Source organism: Vanellus vanellus (genome assembly GCF_965231255.1).
Source record: "Vanellus vanellus genome assembly, chromosome: 2".
Classification (NCBI taxonomy): domain Eukaryota; kingdom Metazoa; phylum Chordata; class Aves; order Charadriiformes; family Charadriidae; genus Vanellus; species Vanellus vanellus.
The window spans coordinates 51,425,293-51,446,439 of NC_138906.1; the positions used below are offsets into that span (position 1 = coordinate 51,425,293).

Sequence of the window (21,147 nt, forward strand, 5' to 3'; positions counted from 1 at the left end):
CTCATAACTCCAATAATTGCAGCAGAATTACACCAAGGATGAGTATGACCCTGTGTGACTTAATTACAATATATTTTATGCTTGTTATACACATCCATTTCTTTTTCTACAAGCCTGCTAACAACCTGATTTGCAGGTGTGCTTTTCAGACTTTTACTGTCTTACCCTTCTGGAACCACAGTCTGTGAGTAGGAAGGATTTTATTTATCCATAAATTAGAAAGATACTTTTTTGCTGTTCCTACTAATAAAAGCTGCACCAGCTAAGGTACATAACAAGATTCCTCACCATATTCAGCCAATTTTGATTTAGTTATGCTGTGCAGAGTAAGACAAAAATATTAATAAGGTCGACAAAAATATTAATAAGGCCTACAAAAAGATGCATAAGCAGTGCTTCCCGTTTCCCCTAACTCAGACCCTACCAGACTTACAGTCTCCTAGAATGCCCTTGGACATGAGCAGTAATAACATTTAGTTTTGTTTGGGCTAGAAAAACGTGAACAGAGTTTGGTCACTACCTACAATGCTTAGTGATTTTGAAGTTTGTGAAGAAAAAGTTTGTGAAGATTGTGAAGAAAAAAGGAAAATGAGAAAACCAGAAGCAACATGTGCAGGTTCACCTTTTTAAGTGTTGGGGTAAAAGGGCGGAGATCTATTAGGCCTGGACTTACACTGAAGGCTTTAGGCTCTCAGGAAAGGTTTTGGCATCCTCACCAAACCTCAGACTTCAGCATTAGTGCGACCTCGGGTATTGCCCCCTGCATAGCTGCAAATTAGTACAAGAGCAGTGCTGCACGCAGCAGAGCAGTGGAAGAAGATGGCAGCATAGGGAGCAGCTTTTGAGCTTAAAACCCCTGCATGCCTCCCCTATCCCTTCATTGCCTAAAACTGTTTGAATCTGGGGGGGGGGCAAAAAAACCATTGCCCTGCTCCCTGAAAAAAAACCACTGTTAGCTAAACGTTTTCTGCACATATTGAAGAGAAGTCTTGGGTAGAGGGAAACCACCAAAATGCACATCTCAGACGGCTCAGTTTTCACTAAGAGTAGAATTAATTTGGGGGGGGGGGGGGGGGGGGGGGTAGTGGGGAACTATGAAGGCTGAAGGAGGAACATACGCTACTCTCCTGGCCCTGACACTGCTGTCAAGAGCTTCGTCACTGGGGCCAGGCAGTGCCACAGAGGGGCATGGTTACCCTTCCTTACAGATGTTCAATGAGCCAAAAGGAAGATCAGCAACCCTGAGGAAAGGGCCCATCACAAGTCCTTGTGTGTTTTATTCCCCTTCATACTTTTCCTCTTGTTTTCTTTCCTTCTTGGTTTATCAGTCATTTTCTTTTGGAAAGACCCATTCCAACAGCTTCTTCTGAGCAGCCTGCTGCGCTCATAGCTGAACTGTTTGTATCAGGTAGGCAAAGGGGATGAAATATTCAGTTCATATTAATCAGCATGGCATGGATTTCAGGGGAACTACACTAATTTATACCAGCTGTCCCTCTAATCCTCAGGAACCCAAGCCATAATTCAATAATCCAGGCTAACCACACCACAGTTACAGTCCTTTCTTAGTTATTACAGTATAAAATGACTACGGGGGGAAAAAAATGCAAAGCACCTTTAGAAATCCCCAAAGATGTAAAACAGCAATAAAATGCATTCCCTAGTTACCTCTCCTCACAAACCTAGAACTTCATTCTGCTTCCAAGGAGGTCTTGAGAAAGGACAAGATAGGATTCACCACTGTTACCGCAGTGAAAGTCTCATAGACTGTAGAAGTATTCACAAAAGATACAGCTAAGTGCAGAAAAAGATGAATAAATGGTTTTAGATTCACATGCAAAACACTCCTTAGAACCCTACTTTGAATCCCCTTTGAAAGGGCCCTCTTTCTGTGTTGATGAAAAGTGAGCCTACTTAGGTTAACTTCTAACACCTAAATCTCTTCAAAGCGCCATTGTACCTGACCTTGAACACTTCCAGGGATGAGGTTTCCACAGCTTCTCTGGGCAACCTGTTCCAGTGTCTTACCACCCTCAGAGTGAAAATTTTCTTCCTAATATCTAATCTAAATATAACCTCTTCCAGGTGAAGCCATTCCCCCTCATCCTATCACTATATGCCCTTGTAAAAAGTCTCTTGCTGACTTTCTTATAAAGGCCCTTTATATTTTGAAATACATATTGAAATAAGGTCTGCCCAGAGCCTTCTCTTCTCTAGGATGAACAACCCCAACTCTCTCAGCCTTTCTTCATAGGAGAGGTGCTCCAGCTCTCTCATCATTTTTGTTACTCTCTTCTGGACCCACTCTAAAAAGGTCCATGTCTGTCTTGTGCTGGGGGCCCCAAAGCTGGATGCAGACTTTACTCACATCATCTGCAACTTTCATTAACGACAAAGAGTAATTTCACTTATCATTTTACTTTTTTTTTTTTTTTCAGTAAAATGAAAAGATTTGCCAACATGGTTTCTCTGTGTAGTATCCAAATCTATTTTAATAACTATGCTGAATGTGGGCCACAACATGTGAGAGATTATTGAAGCGAGATTATTGAAGCCAGCTTATCAGATAAACTTCAGAGTCAAATCCTGAGTGTAATGAAGTGACATGGAAATTACAACCAGCTCCATTACATTGCAGTGTGCCAATAGTGATAATACACTTTTGAAAACTCTCCAGCCCATTAGAAAATTTCATTGAATCCTGTCAATTACTGCATACACATTTTAACGTTTCTTTTCACCCAGGTTTTGAGCTGTGGATTTAAAACTTGAAACAATTATTTTGATAATGGAATAACGTCTGCAAATAGTAACTTTACCAATTTAGACTACTTCTTGTACATCTGCTAGTCCCAGAATAAAAAGACTTGAGAATGAGCTAACTGCAATACATAGAGTTCAATTTAGCACAGTAATGGAGACATACTCATAGCAATAAAGAGTTAGCATAGACTTAACAAGAAGAGCTTCTACAGAGAGGGAGAAATAGTAAGAAAGGAAGACAAATCTGGTTACAGTATACAAAATACCACAGAAAGTGGCTTGGTAGGCTCTGATTGAGGAAAGCTAGCCATCTCCAGATGGGCATATGTGAGCTTGTAATTTAGCAACATATTTGTGAAGTCATTACAAATTATCTACCACCATGGAGCTGTATCATACATGAACAAATGTAGAATTATTCAGGATATCTATAAAAAGGAAGACATTTTGCTTCAAATCTTTTCCCTCAATTTTACTGGCAATTATATATGCTGACCTGCAGTAACCTACTGGTTCTTGGCCTAACTTTTTTGTGCATTCTCGTTCTCACAATAAATTCCTTCCCTACTCCACATGGAGAGTAATTTTATAAAACCAGGTTAAATGTTTTTAGTCCTGGAGAGTAAGAACCTATTTAACAGTCATATATGTTAATTTACTAGGAAATGAGAAAATATTTTAGCAAGAATATTTTACACAATCATCATGACTGCTATGAATGCTTGTCTCCTTTCGAGCTTTCATTAAGTATCCCTTAAGATGCTGTATTTTTATGAAGAGGAATATCCCAGGAGAAACAAACCTAAAGCAAATACATTACAAAGTGGTGAAAAACTAATCTCTAACTTTCAGGACATTCATTTTTTCCAGATTCTTCTGGAAATAACACAATAGAGAAGACTTAAAAAAACTGTCACATTTGTGCACCAACAAAACTATGAAATTCAGTCATGCTCCAAAAAAAAAAAAAAAGCATGGGAAATCTTCAAGACCTAATAGCTGGAAATGGCCATTCCTCTCCACTTGACAGAATTAGTGAAAAATGACAGCATGAGAAGAACTAGCAAGATGTTGTATACAGCTGGTTCTAAAGAAAGAAGTTTCCAGAAATATTTCCATAGACTTCAAGGAGATAAGAAGTCTGGCTTGAGAAAAACAAAGCTGACTGCTCTGAGGATAGCGCTTCTGAACTCCGGTGCAGGAGGCATGGTCCCCTCCAGGCTGAGGAGAGGTCCTGACAGATGCTGATGCACGGCTATGCCCCACGCAACAGATCTGCACATGGGCAAAGGACTCCATGTAGGACTGTGTATGCAGAGTACATATAGACAGCTAAAATACACACCTGGGTTATCAGTCAAACTGCCTCTATAACAATGAAGTGAAACAGGCACTTCTGGAGGGCAATTAGATGTCCCTCTTGGATGACACACACTGAACTCCAGAAATACCTTTCTCTATGCTAACTGGACAAGGAGTCAAAACAACTAGTTTCAGGATAAATGCCCACACGGCAAGCATCTGAAGCCGATCAGAATAATCCAACACATTCCTATACAAAGACGCAAATCTCAGATTTGCAGAATACAAACATAGGAAGATTTGGTAATTTACCACAAGCATGCAGATCACGACAAGAGTTATGACAGAGAATTGGCATAACAAGCACAGCATCCTCTTACCTAAAAAGTACCATGAAGGAGGTTAGACAAGAGCTAACGTCTGTGGTCCCTGCCCATTTATATGTTCCTACAATACTTGAAGTGTGGGACATTATCTTCCTCCCTGGAAAACTGTCCCACAGACATTTACTTGAGCTCCACACCATACACACATCATTAGTTCCTGATCCTATAGAGTGGCAGGCATGTTCATTAAGACCACTAATTTAAGAAAGCTTACTGCTTAGGTCTCTCTAGGAGACATCTCCAGATGGCTTTTCAGAACCAGACTCCAGCTTACGTGCATTATCTGCCTCAGTGGGGTCCTATGTCTGTACTGACTATCAAGGGAACTTGGGGAGACAAGTGTCCTTAAAATTAGCCTTTGTAAATATCCCCCTCTAGTGCACACTTACCGATTTCAACAAAGAAGGGTTATGTTCTGTAAGTTTATATCTACGTTTTCCAGCGCTAACTTTCCCATCTTACCCAGACTCCAAAACTTTGTTCATTTTATATTTAAAAAAATACATCGTAATTATCTTAATGTAAATTAAAAGCATTCTACAGATTCAATAGAATCAATTTCTTAAAGTGATTGCTTCTAGGAATAGCTAGTTCAAAGCACAGCAAAGGACTGACTGTTCTTGACACTGTTAAAAAAAACCCCAACAACACAGAAACTGATTAAAAATATTACTTCCTGACCCTTTGCCTAAGGCTCAGTAGCAATGTTGTTAAGTTCAATACCTTTGAGGCTGAACAGGTACAACAAGCCACTTGAGTAACATTGAAATTTGGAAAGTAAAAATTGTTAAAAGCTAAGAAGGTAATCAGGAAAGTATACTAAATTAAAATGGAAAGAAACAAAAATAGACTTAGCCAACAAATACTGACAAAGCCTGAAGGTATACATAACTGCACATGGAAAGAACAAGGAAGTGGTTAATAGAAGCCTGGCTAATAGATTAGATACCAAAAGTGGCATGAACAAGTAAAACCTTTCATTCAGAATAGCAAAGTCCTCTTGTAATTATTTCCTTTAAAAAGAGCATAAACTTCATTTCTCCTTATCCACTTGTAAATGGAAAGCCTTAGAAGTCCAAGATGCAGTAACATAGAAGTTGAAAGGGAAATACCTGAATCTGTAAACAAATAATTAATTCTCCACATAGATTAGATGTAGAAAGTATATGAGAAAAATCTACCAAAGAAAATAACTAAAGAAGATCAAAACTTGTCTAAAAAGCAAAGCTGTTTCATTATGATGCACGATGCTGGAGAAATGCCTCCTCTTTTCTATTAGGATGACCTATTTTGGGTATAGCTGAACTGTATCACAAGATAGTAGAGCTGTGACCATGACAGTATCCAAACAGGGGCACGTGCAACTCTGTGTGATGATGCTACCTGGGTAACTGCAGACTTGAGAACCTCTTATTCACAGTAAATCCATGCCACAGCTAAAGCATGATGAGAAAATGCACAGTGTATTAAAGAAGACAAAGAGAAAATATACAGTGTATTAAATCAACAAGGCACCCAGCCTAAGTGTCATGTGTCCAAGAATTCCTTGGAAACATAAAACCAATGTGATGTAAATGGTTATATCTCATTAAAATTTGTCACTCTTAGAAGTAAGCCGAGGAATGACAAACTGGAAGCTAGCTATACTATTAAGCATTAATTGCAAGGCATCTAAGACCTCATGCAAATATTAACTGTTTAAAGCATTCATTGATAATATGTAATGCAGAATGACTATCATTAGGGCAAAACCTGAGACTGCACAAAGCCACTCTGCTTAAACAAAACTGGAAGGAACTGAGGAACTTCAGAAGTAACAGCCTGAACTGGGTAAACTAAGCCTGAACAGCAGATAAAATCCAATAGAAATCAATGCAAAATCATTCTATTTGACTATTCATAAGCCTTATGACAAACTTAACTAACTGCATGAGTTCAGGAAGGTGTCTTGCTATTGTTGTCTGCAGTCCCAAGGGAACCTCTGCAGAACAGGCAAACTTACCCAAAATGCCTATAGAAAATAAGGGTTCCTAAAGACTGTGACATTACAAGTACCTTATAGATATACACAGATATACAAGACCTACATAGACATTACATAGATATAAACTTACAGTAACCAGACATACAAATGAACCCTGAGGCACTCATAACAGCACCCCTCTCTCTGATGTCTGTCTAGGATGAAGTTACACTCCCTCAAGGATGCTAATATTGTCACTCATTTTTGTTTAGCTTTATATTTTCGAGACTCACTTTCATTTCTTCGAAGTGACTGAAGTTGGCCCAAAGACTCAGAAGTTATTAAGGGACCACAAAGCCCTATATAAAATACAACTACCTAAGATTGTTTCTTTAAGAAAACAAACAGTGCTATTGTGAAAACAGAAACCATGCCATCATTTTAAGTACTGTATTCTGACCACCTCTTCTCCTAACAAAGACTCAGTGACTTACAAAGTAAAATAACCTGTACAAGATAAGCATTTGAAAAACATGTTTTCTCTAAAGGTGAATAAAAAAAGAAAGGACATGATAAAAGTACAAATCATTTCTAATAGGGAGTAAGGAGATCAGGAATTTTCTTCTCTCTCTATAAACAGAATGCATAAGCAAACTTTCAAAGGAGTTGAATGACAATAAAGTGAAACCTAAGGGTTGCATTCAGAACTCCCTGTTACAAACTGTAACTATTTTTGAAGCTATTGTGATTTGAAAAAAAGGTGCAGCATTTCAAAAAGAGCAAAAATATTTGCCTTACCAAAAAAAAAAAAAAAAAAAAAAAAAATCAAACAAACAGCATATAGAAAGAGAGAAAAATCTAATGCTAAAGAGCACACACCAGCTTCTAAATGTCAGGACAAAATTTAGGATTATATTGTCCCAGATGTCTCAACAAGAATTTTTTATGTCCATCTGAAACAACTGTTTCTAGTCAGCTTCAGAGCTGTACTGTCAAAAAGCAAACACTCACTCTTCCTACAAAGCGTCAATGTGCCAAAATGCCAAGATTCTTCATGAGACTCCCGGCAAATATATGCTGCCTTACACTTATTACACTTCCCACAGTGGTGACAGGGATTTTTTTTTTTTTTTTTTAAGTATTACAGTTTTAAGACATGACAATTGTTTTAACAAGCGTTGTCATAAACTGCCCCTTCCAGTTGACATTGCTTCCTACGAAGCAGCAGCACACAGCGTGCACGCTCACAGATCAACTTTAGTAGTCACAGGGAACATACCTATCACCATTACATTTTTCTTTAAAGTCCCTGCAGTTTTCCACTACATTATTCTGAATACTAAAGCACAGCATTCTTTTGAAATCAGCCCAGTCCTCTGTTTTTATCTAATAATGAATATCTGGAAATTGGTTTAACCAAAAGATCAGAATCCTTCTGAAAAAAATTACACTTCTCAGCACATTTCTTCTGACTTCAGGACACACAATAACAAGTGTCCCTTCACCACATCAGAAGCCGCCAAGGAAAGTTCATACGTTCTGTCCTTAATCACACCCGGATGTACCATAGTCTGAACTAGAAGGACAAGCAAACAAATCTTCTTCACATAGCTGGAAGAAATCATGAGATCTAATTTCAAATTTGGAAAAAGAATGCATGCAGGCTGAACAGAAAAGCTAAGGCTTTTTAGCTCCCCTGCTATCTCTGATCCGCTTCTTCCCTGACAAACAACTGATCTAGCGCCAAAAGCTGGCATCTGCCTGGTACCCTGGCTTCAGGTGTCACCGACACCTCCAATTGGCTGCACCTGGCCACTGCTAAGAGAGCAAGCATGGCACAGTAGCCATCTCCCTGGCTTTAGTGTCTCATGTCATGGGCATGTGCGTTTCTGTGTGCACGTGTGATCTCGTGTTATAGCACAAAACTCCCGTGCTATTACACGCCCTTGTGTTTCATGGTTGTGATGACTCTACAAATGATAGCATTATAATTCTTGAAAGAGCTTATTAGATGGCTGGTTGACATTCGGAGGATGAAATTCAGTAATAAAATTAAAGTAAGGAGACAATTTGAACTTTCTAGGCCATTTAAGCTCTTGCTAATGATCATCTACATGGCAGCCCTTTTTATTTCTAAGGTATACATCTATGAAGTACTCTGGGCTGGGGACCTGTACTCTCTGTGAGGGACTGCCAGTACTTCCAGTAATGAATCGGTTACATAAATGTTTATAAGTGTGTAACAAATTCATACCATTCATTCACCTCCATTGGATCTCTACTCAGTATCTAAGTTAATCATATTTCTTGGAAAAAGGGAACACACAACAGTTGCTCTCTGTTATGACTCAAACAGCTACTGCAAATGAGGACATAGCACTTGATCAAACGATAACTCCTTTAACTAAGAATAGGTCTTCCTCAACTCTGGCAACTTGTGGAGCTTTCTCCTGGGGGTCCTTAGGAGCTGTTTATCAAGACATAGCCATAGATGCAAAGTGTCCACAGGCTTCAGACCTCTCATGTGGAAGACTACCTCAAGGAGAAGCGAGTTCGGACTGAAAAAAACGTGGATGGTGTTTACGTTGGGGACCCAAAGAAATACGCTCCCTAGGCTGCTGCACAGACTCTGAAGGCAAGATAGCTAGATAGTGAAGGAGCATAATTTATGTGGAGGTGATACTTCTCAGCAATGAAGGTTCTGAGGACACGGCTGGCAAACAAGATAGATTTGGTTAAGTTTTGCTTTGTTCAAGAGGAAAACACATCTTCAGCATATTGTTAATGTAATTTGAAACGAGATGTGTGATTTTTTTCAGGCACATTCCTTCCTCTCATTTCTTGTCAAATGCTTGTGGTACCATTAGACTGCTAGGAGTTATAAGCAAGGAACATTTCTGCCATTTCCTTTTCCTTCAGGACTCTGGCACAATGTAAGTGCAATGACCAAAACATAAGCATCAGTTATGATACAGATCCAATTTTGCCTACAATAGCCTCTCTGAAAAGCTACCATCATTTCTGTGACAAGGAGTGCTCTCTGTAAAGAACTAATTCTACTCTCTAGCTTTTTATTATCACAGAAAGTAGTTTTATGCCACACTGCCAATATTTTCATATTTTCCATTATCCTGGTTTTTTTTTTTTTCCATGCAGGATAGAAATGTAAATATTTAAATATTTTCTCAGTTTTGTGCAAACAAAACCAATGATGAACACTGATGGCCTCCAAGGAAGGGGAAGAAAACTGTATATTAAAATAGCAACTTAACCTTCTTTCCTAAACAATTAAAATAGACTGTTTCCTCTCTAGAGTATTAATACAAAATGGAAGCTTTAGAAATTCATGATACATGGGGCTAAATCACTCTATTGCAGATTTCTAACATGAGTAACATGCATCACTTTTCAGAAGGGAATTTAAATTAAATTGAAATAAGAATGTTGTACTTACTGTAGCTAATTCATCAAATTTGCCAAAGAGCTCATTCAGCAGCTTCACCAGCTCTTGGGCAGTACACTGTGATGCCAAACTAGTGAACCCCACAATATCTGCAAACAAAATGCTGTAAAGAAGGAAAAAGACAGAGAGATATCAGTACAGAAGACATCTTCAAATTCTCATTACCCTTTCTTATAGCATGGATGTGACCCTAAGCACAAACTCAAACAAGCCCTGAAATGCTACCAATAAAGTGCTATTTGGAACAAAAAGGCAAACATTCAGACAAATAGGCATCAGTGTGGAGCTGTCAACTATTGTAGAGAACCCTGGGACACTTTCAATGCCTATATACCTATGCGATGTAGATATGGCAAAGCACCTCATTCATGAGGTTCCCCCGTGAGCACTCCAGTAGCACAGGGAGAAATTGCTTCTCCCCTTTACAGCTGGGATCTTCTCAGCTCAATTGGTTTCAAAGACAGTTCTTGCACTGGTGGAGTTCCACAGCCAAATTGATAATCCTTGCATGAGGTCTACTAAGCACTGAAAGACAGGACTTAATAACTTGCGTACAGTAGCCCTGTGATGTAGTGTTACTGCTCCCTGTGAGGAGCTAGCATCCACAGTGTCAGGCCAGGCTTCCCTGTACCGTGCTGTGTGGCTCAGGTAAGCGTCCAGCATCCATCAGTGTTGTCCAACAATTTAATCTGCCTTAACAATCCCTACCCATTCGTGAGGATAAAAGGAGATAGCTGAAAGAAGCACAAATACTACTGTGACAGAGAGAATAAAAATTCTTATGCAGATCCTGAAACTCGAGAGAGTATGGAGCTCTGATCCTTTTAATTATTTAGATTCCTTCATCTGTTGGCAGAGGCCCATAGCCCAATGCAGGAACCTAATGAATTTATCTCCAACGCTCAGACTATAAATGTCAAACAAGTCTTTACTAATGCAAATGCTAACAAACAGTCCCATGCTATATGGCCTAGGTATACTTGACATAGTGTAAAACTTAGATTGCAGACTGTAGGTTAAATTAAGCATTACGTACTCCCCCTCCTCTCAACATACCTTCACTCTATAGATAAAATAGCAGATGCTAGAAAAGCAGGACTAACAAGTCTGCTGTTTCCCATTCACCATAACCAAGTCTGAACTCTCCCAATAAGCTACAAAAAAAAGAGAAAATACAACTCCTAACTCAGCCCCTGTTCTATAATTTCATTTAACCCACTTGCTACAATCCCTTGTCCACTAGAGCAGGTTAGGTAATGTATCCCAGCACAAAACTGACTCATTCCATGGCTTTATTCTACAAACACAGACTCTATGTTGTCACGCTAATCCTTGGGCTGGTCTCCTCAGAGTCTTCTCCTTTGAGCGTGCTTTAAGAGAACATTGCTCAAGATAGCCCCGGTTTAGGGTAAAAATAGCTATTCCATTGCTATGCTGTTTAAACATTCAACATTTAGTTAATTTTACTGATTTGTGTCTCTGTTATCACAAATGTGAACCATCCGAGTGATGCGTAAGGTAAAAGGCATTAACAGAGTGCAATAGCACCAGCAACATGTTCTGCATATTTGCCCATGGAGATCTACTTATTCTCTTAATTCTGGATTGGCATTCTTGTTGTTTGACAGCCCGAGGCTGGTCTTTCTGGAAATTCATCAGTTAATATCAAAACAACCTCCTAAATTCCTTGAAGATTTTCAGATGTACTTAAATGTGTATCAAGGTCTTTCATAGTTTGCTTTATGACCCATTGGCTTTATGACCTAAATCCACATCAGAATTCATATGGTTGACAAAGACACAAAGGAAAAAATAACAACTATAATTGCTGCAGTTCAACATGTCATGTATTTTCCAGGTTTTAGTTAGATACTGTTAGTATGGAGGGAGAATGTAAACGCTGTTTTATAACAACAGGTTCTGCTAGCCTCTCTGCCATTTTACATCTCATCATTTGCACATGCTACAGTTTGAATTCTTCTATTTCCATTTTAAATATGGCACTCTACTTTTTTTCCTGTCCAACCACTTTTACAGTAACAGTAATATCTCCTACAGCACCAACAATATCCACTTGAAAAAAATTAGCTTTTGGGGTAGGGGATTAGGCCTTTAAGGTAAGAACAATGTTACCTCTTTACCAAGGTCTTTAACAATGAAGAATATACACACAAACCAGAAATGTCCAGTGTTTGTGGAAACTATATAATGATGTCTTAACAAACTACTTTTGATGTACACTTACATCAAAACCTCTCAATTAGTTAAGCACAGACCACAGGACATACATTCACAAAAATTATGCAGCTAAAAGCAAAGTTATTTTACATACGACTACCTTAATAAGTCAGCATGGGATCTGTGCTAATCCTTTAAATGTTTAAAAAATGCTTAGCCCTCAGCATTTGATTCAAAACACTGGTAATTATACAAAAAAGTGAAGTTCATAAAAGTACTCACAATACATAACTGAACATGTAATTGCAAATTTATGTAAAATATGTGATTATTGTGTGCTGAGACACAGTTGTAGTTCAGTTATGCCTGTGAACTATTTCATACTGCATTTAATTGCATGTATATATTTTAAAGCTAATGGAATGGTTAGGTAGTATGATTACTGTTACAGTTTCTTGGCATAAGAAAAGAATTCTAACTGCTTTTTAACAAAATTTGTATCTGCTTTAATACAGTATTCTTCAAATGTGCAAAGTATAACTGCTGTGTCTGGACACGGCACAGCAGATGGGGGCAAGGCTGTGAGCACAAGCCCTGCTTTTTTTTTTTTTTTAGATAAATTCTGCTCATTTCTACTACCATGAAATGTTACAACCATAGCAGCTGATGCATTTCTTCCCAAAGTTGGCCGAAATACAAATGACCAAACCTGATTTTTCATCGGTGATGGTAGGAAACAGCCAGAGGATGAGCAGGGGCTTTGCAGATCCAAAGTGCAACTGGGACTGCAAGCCTGCTGCTTCCACAGACAGCTGCCCCTCAGGGGTGGCAGTCCTGAGGAGGCTGACCCCCTCTTACACACGTAGAGCTCTGATATTCTAAAAATGTAATTGAAACTCATTAACTGTTTCATTTTATTTTAACTAGTGCGCTGACCAGTATTACCTCTTGCACTCCTTCATCTGTCCACGTCCATCTGTTGTCTATTCCCTTACTACTCGGACTACAAGTATCCTGGGGCAGCGCCAACACTTACTCTTTATTGTACAATGTCTAAAACAAATTAGGGCAGCATCTTGGTCTGTGACATGGGGTTTTGATTATGGAGTCATCCATAATTGCACCCATCTGATGCAATAAACTTTTTTTTCCCCTGTTATGTCCTCCTCAGGTTTTTGGAATGTAAAGAACACAGCAAGCCTTTATCAGGAGGTGGCAAAATCTGCCATCGGGAGTGAGAACAGAAAATAGATTATAATTCCTGCTTTGGCCATGAAAATCATAAGGGTACTAAAGAGAGAAATTATAAGATATACAGTGCCAGAATTCCAGTGATATACCTGAAAGTGTTTCCAGGGCCAAACCACATTTTTCAAATATATTCAAATATTTTCAAAGTCCAAGTCCTCACCTGTTTCTCAGCAGAACGCAAATTAACACTGAAATTCCCTTTCCCTTGATTTGGATATATTAGTCACACAAAAATAATGAGAGACTTAAACGTAGGCCATGTCTAACATTGATATACTTAGAAAAGTTAAGACAAAGCAACTACAGGAGTGATGTCAGTGTTAAGGCATATTAATCAGTGCTGTAGATGCACTCATTCAAGAGCAAAGTAGCCTGTAACTTAACTGCTAATTGCCATGGAGGTTCACATCCTCAGAGAGGATTAAACTAGAGTAAACTAGGGCTTATTTATGCATGAAAGAGTCCTCATAATAGTATGGTATAAAAAAGGGGCACAGTGATTGCCAAGTAATTTTATTTTAAAAGATATATATTGGTATATATAGAAACAAGAAGTGAGAAGCTACCCATTAACAATTGCTTCTCTCAACGACCATTCAGGGATATGACTCTCCCAGCTTTAATTCCGCAGAAATCTTAACAATGCCATTGGGGCAGTCTGGTGAAAAACAGAAACAACAATCTCAATTAAACTGCAACTATTAAAGAAAGAAATGAAAGTGGAAAGAAAGTGAAAACACAGGACAAAGATTACTTCTGTTTGTTCAACGGCACAGCTAGCGCATGATTCAAACCCCGCTCTCTGTGACAAGCGATGTAAATGGGATGGGTAGCAAGGCTCCGTAGTTATTATGGTGCTAAGCCTGGTGTCGCCTCATTCCCCGGGGGCTCAGCAATGCTCTTACTCCTCTGTCCCACGACTGAGCAAAGGGACCCCAAGGAGCTCTCATTCTCTTTGCTTCTGCGCTATGCCAAAAACTCTGCAATCCTACACTCTTTGAGATATTCAGCATTTGTCCTGTAGCTTTCAGGCATACCAGGATTTTACCAGTAAGTTCACAGGATCAGAAAGTTTGGCTAATCTGGTAAAAACTTAAATCACTTTGGCTTTTAGACAGTCAAGTTATTAGCATCAAGTTATTAGCGTCATAAGTTACAACAGCATGTCAATATTCTCATTAAATCCTAGGGGGAAAAATAATCAATTATTGAGCAGAGCTTTGTCAAACTTCTGCTCTGCTCTTAATTTTAAAGTCTGTGTGATGCCATTGTGTTGCAGGAGTAGTGCTGTCCTGGGTTAGAGGTTTGCTTGCACCTAACGCTTGCTTGCTTGCTTACAAAAGATGAGAGAAACATATACTGAGTATTACTAAAGCGCAAGACAGCAACAGAAGGAGACTAGTTTGAATCCTTCTGATTGCTTTGAGACGCAAGACACACTTTTGTTACTGGTTTTCTCTCTCAACATAACACCTATGGTTACCCTTTCCATGAGTTAAAACCCCCATCGCTCCAGTAACACCTTCTGCTCACAGCTAATAACCACTTGTTGGTGCAGCTGCACCTGGGTTAGCATTGTCGCTCTTGCAGCACTCCCACACCAAGGCTACAATACAGTTTTGACTCAAGCTTTTTTGGTAGCTATTTTCTGCAACTTTCTACCAGTCTTACTCTCATTTAGGAAAATAAGATTTAAACTACTTGGGTTTTTGAACAATAACATTTAAGTTTTAACATTTCTTTAATATATTGATTGCTAGATTGTAGCTTAAATAATACCCACTGAAAACACAGCCTGTCTTTCTAACATTTAAATAGTCACCTTTCTATATTTGACAGGAAAATGAGCTTATTTCTGACAGAAAGCTACTCAGTTTTTTCATTAATAATATTTTATACATAAATGGCTTGTTTTCATTACCAATCATAGTAAATCACAAGTACGCCCCGAACATTTTGAAATATATATAATCTCAAGAAGTTATCTGCAACTGCAAAAATCACCAAATTTGCAAATATATTTCTTCAAAGGAGTTTAATGTGCTACAGAAGATTTCCTGTTGCAGATGCTATGCACTGCATCTTTCCCTCTGATCTTAGAATACTTCCTCTTCTCTTAATGAAATATACCTAGCTTTCTGAAAAGATAACTTTTTCAAAAAAGCTTGAAAAAAGTTCCTTCAAATACAGTCTACAGGAATTGCATCTAAAATTACCAATGAACAGTTCCTGCTAGATGTTTCACACACAGACAACAAGCCTAATCTCCAATATCCACATTAATTTAGTGTAAGACTGTCCACCTCACAGAATACTGCAACACAGCATATATGATAGATACCTGTATCTTTGTAAATACAGACCAGCAAGCATTGAAGAGCAGCGCTTCTCTTTTGACTATTTGTTTCCCTCCTAATATATTAATGACATAGAAGGAGTGAGCTCACCCTCAGCAAGTTTGCAAACAGCACCAAGCTGAGTGGTGCAGTTGATATGCAGTTGATATGAAGGAAGGGATGTGATTCAGAAGGGCCTTGACATGCTTGAAGACTAGACCCATGTGAATCTCATGAAGTTCAATGAGGCCAAGTGCAAGGTCCTGCACCTGGGTTGGGGAAATCCCAAACATCGATAGAGACTGGGGGATGAATGGATTGGGAGCAGCACTGCGGAGAAGGACTTGGTTGGTATTTGTGGATGGAATATTTGACTGTGTGCCTGCATCTGAGAAACCCAGTTGTATCACAGGATGCATAAAAAGGAAGCATGGCCTGCAGGTCGAGGGAGGCATTTCTGCCCTTCTGCTCTGCTTTGGTGAGACCCCACCTCTAGCACTGCATCCAGCTCTGGGGCCCCCAGCACAAGAAACACATGGACCTAATAAAGAAGGTTCAGAGAAGGGTCACAAAAATGGTCACATGGCTGGAACACCTTTCCTATGAGGAAAGGCTGAGAGAGTTGGAGTTCTTCAGCCTGGAGAAGAGAAGGCTCTGGGGAGACTTTATTGTGGCCTTTCAATACTTAAATGGGATTATAAGAAAGATGAAGAGAGACTTTTTACCAGGATCTGTAGTGACAAGATCTTGTAGTGACAAGATCTGGCTTTCTGGGCTGCAAGCGCATTGCCATGTTATGCTGAGCTTCTCATCCACCAACACCCACAAGTCCTTCTCCTCAGGGCTGCTCTCAGTCCACTCTCCACCCAGCCTGTCTTTGTGCTTGGGATTGCCCTGATCCATGTGCAGGACCTTGCACTTGGCCTTGCTGAATGTCATGAGGTTTGCATGGGCCCACCTCTCAAGCCTGTCCAGGTCCCTCTGGATGACATTCCTTCCCTCCAGTGTGTTGACTGCACCACACAGCTTGGTGTCGTGGGCAAACTTGCTGAGGATGCAGCCAACAAAGATCTTAAACAGCGCTGGTCCCAGTACTAATCCCTGCGGAACACCATTCATCACGGGTCACCACTGGGATATCAAGCTGTTGACCGCAACTTTTTGTGTGCTGCCATCCAGCCAATTCCTTATCCACTGAATGGTCCATCCATCAAGTCCATGTCTCTCCAATTTAGGGGCAAGGATGTCATGCAGGACAGTGTCAAATGCTTCGCATAAGTCCAGGTAGATGACATCAGTTGCTCTCCCTTTATCCACCAATGCTGTAACACCTTTGTAGAACACTTCCATTCCTGGAAGTGTTCAAGGTCAGGTTGGTTGGGGTTTTGAGCAACCTGATCTAGAGAAAGATGTCCCTGACCATGTCAGGGGGATTTGACTTTAAAGGTCCCTTCCAACCCAAACCATTCTATGATTCTATGATTCAAATTTTTAATGAAGTTTTCCTAAGGACTTTTTTAAAAGTTACCTGGAGTATTTGCTTTGATATGCAAATATGCCATCCCCCACCCCACCCAGCTATTTCTAACTGCTTCTGGTATAAAAAAACTGAATAAAAGCAAAACAACACTGCAGTGAGCAACTTCAGGAAAGAAAACATTATGAATAGCCATTTCGCTCATCTCTGTCATAAACAAGGAGCTGAGCTGGTTCAGCACAGGCATACGAGTTACATACATCATTATCTCACACTCCTTGACTCTCTGGAGCATTTCTGTGTCAGCAAGCCTTGAGTCATCCCTCCAGGACCTCTTGTATTCCTGTTTTCTCCCCTGTCTCTCCCCTGCGATCCCTGCAGGCCGGCATAGCCAGCACCTGCCTGGGGACTGCAGCCCTTCTGCAGCACTGCAGGAAGCTGCTGCACCGCTAAACCCGAGCGTGCTAAACCCTGTGGCTTGGTTTGAGAGATGTAAGCTGCTTCCCAACTGCGAGTATTGATGGAGCAACCCTTTTCCATGTCACTCTATGGGGCATTCAGAAAGAGAAATCCTGCCAAGTTACACAAGAGATTTAAGAGCTTGTAGGTGGTAAATGTTTCCTTTTAACATCACTCATTCATGTGCTTTGTGCATTTGCATACTCCTGCTGGTTTCAGTGGAGCCACTTGTATAAACAAATACTCAGCAAAATAAGGAGGGGGTGTATGCCCTGTTTTTTCTTTCCACCTGGGTTATTTGCTTAATTAGAGTACAACTTATAATAAGAATATTTTAATGGCCCATGCTGCTTCAGACAGGATCTTGTAGGTTTTTTTTTTCTTTAAAGATCAACCATAAGGGAAAATTATTAATAATTTTAACTATAACTCACTACAATGATGAAGAAACAAGTGCTCTCAAGAAATGAAAGAGGCTTGTTAAAACTAAAAACAAAGGGAGGGTTGTTTTTGCAAAATAATCATTCATGAAAGCTAGTTCACTGTCTTATATGTCTTTTATATATATAGTCTTATGAGCTCAAAAAGCCTGTTCATAGTCATCATGATCACAGCTTTTTAAACCATCGGAACGGGTAAGTTAAATTCAAAAAATCTTTGAGTTCTGATGCTTTCTAGAGGGCAGCACAGATCAGAATTTTTTGCATATAAATAGCTGCAGACTGTGCTCTGGCCTCAGACTGGGTCACAACAAGCTCTAAATGGCCACAAGGAATCTTTTTATTGGTAGCTTTGAATCAGGTAGTGTATTTCCTGAAATTAATATCTCTTCTTATAAAGCAGTCAGTTCTATTTCACACTTGTAAAAATTAGGCTAAATGAAATTGCTGTACCAGAGGCTCAAGAAACTGGTAGCAGTTCAATGTTCAATTTCTGTTTATCTCTTGAAAGTTATTTGAGTTATGGAGCAGTGAGAAGTTGTCTGTTAACACACCGAGTAAGCCATATCCTCATCCATGCATGTGTTGAAACAGTTTCATTAATATCTAATGGAGTGGGAAAAGTCCATTTCAAAAGAGACAAACAACAACACGTGTTGAGGGCTCCATCCAGGGCATATATTTGAGCTGAAACACAATTTGAGATTACTTAGTTGAATTATAGCTGCATGGAGAAAATAAGTCAAGAATTTCTTGAATTTAGTGTCCTCACTGGGGTCACGTTATCATAATTTTGGGTGTGTGCATGTCTTGTTTTGCACATTTCATTTGTATTAAGTTGCTTGTTTCCATTTAAAACACATGCACTCATTTCCTACTATACAGCAATTCTGTTCCAAAAATTTACAAGGCAGCAGATATACAAAAAGCCTCATTTCTTCCTCTTTGATGAAAAAGTCGTATCTTCTTCAAAATCTTCTTCAGGTATTCCACACAAAACATAGGAAAAGAAGCAGTATATTGGTAGAATGTAGAATTTGTTGGCAAAGGACTGATTTTCATCAACTTGTGACAATTCCTTTCCACCTCTTCTTTGGGAAGGTTCCACAGATAAATATATTCTGTTTTAACCACTACCCTTTACAGTCTGTACGCAGGAGACAAAAAACTTTCCTGGGAAAGATTTCTTGTTCCTTTTTGCACAGGCACAAATACATACAGAGGGTTGGAATGGATAACAACCTTTTCTTGTACCATTATCTCACTTCGAAAAGAAAGGTGAATTTGGGTCTAGTGATCTTTCTATTTTGACATCAAACTGCTGCTGAACAGAGAGCTTTGATGCTCTTCAAAAGTTAACAGTTAATGGATTGTGAGAGAGGAGAAAAATGCAGTTCATGCTGTATGTTTCACTTAATCTTCAAATAATGCAAAAAAAATTTACAGAACCACCACAAAACTGCATTAGGAAAAAATAAATAAAAGGAAGGGTAAAAATTGCAAATAAAGGTGATAAAAGTTGAATAACCAATATAGTCAGAGCAATTAATTTAAAAATATAAAAGCTAAATAAAAAATAAAGAGTTACAGAACAAGATCATCAACTCCAACCATTAACCTAACACTGCCAAAACCACCACTTAACCATGTCCCTAAGCACCACGTCTACCCATCTTTTAAATACCTCCAGGGATGGCGACTCCACCACCTCCCTGGGCAGCTTGTTTCAATGTGTAACAACCCTTTCTGTGAAGAACTTTTTCCTAACATCCATCCTAAACCTTCCCTGGTGCAACTTGAGGCCATTTCCTCTTGTCCTATCACTTGTTAGTAGCAAGAAGAGGCTGACCCCCACCTCACTACAACCTCCTTTCAGGTAGTTGTACAGAGCAATGTCTCCCCTGAGCCTCCTTTTCTCCAGGCTAAACAATCCCAGTTCCCTCAGCAGATCCTCATAAGACTTGCATTCCAGATCCCTCACCAGCTTTGTTGCCCTTCTCTGGACACGCTCCAGCACCTCAGTGTCTTTCCTATAGTGAGGGGCCCAAAACTCAACACAGTACTCGAGGTGGGGCCTCACCAGTGTTGAGAACAGGGGGATGATCACTTCCCTACTTCTGCCGGCAACACTATTCCTGATACAGGCCAGGATGCTGCTGGCCTTGTTGGCCACCTGGGCCCACTGCTGGCTCATCTTCAGCCGGCTGTCAACCAACATCCTGAGGTCCTTCTCTGCCAGGCAGATTTCCAGCCATTCTTCCCCAAGCCTGTAATGCTGCATGAGGTTGTTATGACCTAGGTGCAGGACCCGGCACATGCCTTGTTGAACCTCATATCATCGGCATCGACCCATTGATCCAGCCTGTCCAGATCTCTCCACAGAGCTATCCTACTCTCAAGCATATCGACACTCCTGCCTAACTTAGTGTTGTCTGCAAACTTACTGAGGGTGCACTTGATCGCCTCGTCCAGGTCATTGATAAAGATATTAAAGACAACCAGCCCCAGTACTGAGCACTGGGGAACACCACCTGTGACTGTCTGCCAACTGGATTAAACACCATTCACCACCACTCTTTGGGCATGGTCATCCAGCCATATTTTTTCCCAGTGAAGAGTGTACCCATCCAAGCTATGAGCAGACAATTTATCCAGGACAATGCTATGGGAAGCTGTGTTGAAGACTTTACTGAAGTCCAGGTAAACAACATCCACAGCTTTTCCCTCATCCATTAAGCGAGTCACCTTTTCATAGAAGATCAGTTTTGTCAAGCAGAACCTGCCTTTCATGAACCCATGCTGACTAGGCCTGATCACCTGATTGTCCTGCATGTGCCATGTAATGACACTCAGGATGAACTGTTCCATAACCTTCCTAAGCACCGAGGTCAGACTGACTGGCCTGTAGTTCCCTGGATCCTCCTTCCAGCCCTTCTTGTGGATGGGCGTCACATTTGCTAACGTCCAGTCAACTGGGACCTCCCCAGTTAGCCAGGACTCTGATAGATGATGGAAAGTGACTTGGCGAGCACTTCTGCCAGCTCCTTCAGTACCCTCAGGTGGATCCCATCTGGCCCCATAGACTTGTGTATGTCCAGGCACTGGAGCAGGTCACTCACAATTTCCCCA

At 40.0% G+C, this 21,147-nt stretch overlaps 1 protein-coding gene across 1 annotated transcript in view; it reads right to left on the minus strand.

The window, feature by feature from the left end:
• ADCY1 (adenylate cyclase 1) overlaps positions 1-21,147 on the minus strand; it is a gene marked incomplete at both ends in the record, with an annotated part of 153,946 nt that overhangs the window by 62,564 nt on the left and 70,235 nt on the right. The window contains one exon of the mRNA XM_082479370.1: positions 9,869-9,980. Within this exon, the coding sequence (XP_082335496.1) occupies positions 9,869-9,980 (112 nt within the window). The remainder of the gene's footprint in view (positions 1-9,868; positions 9,981-21,147) is intronic.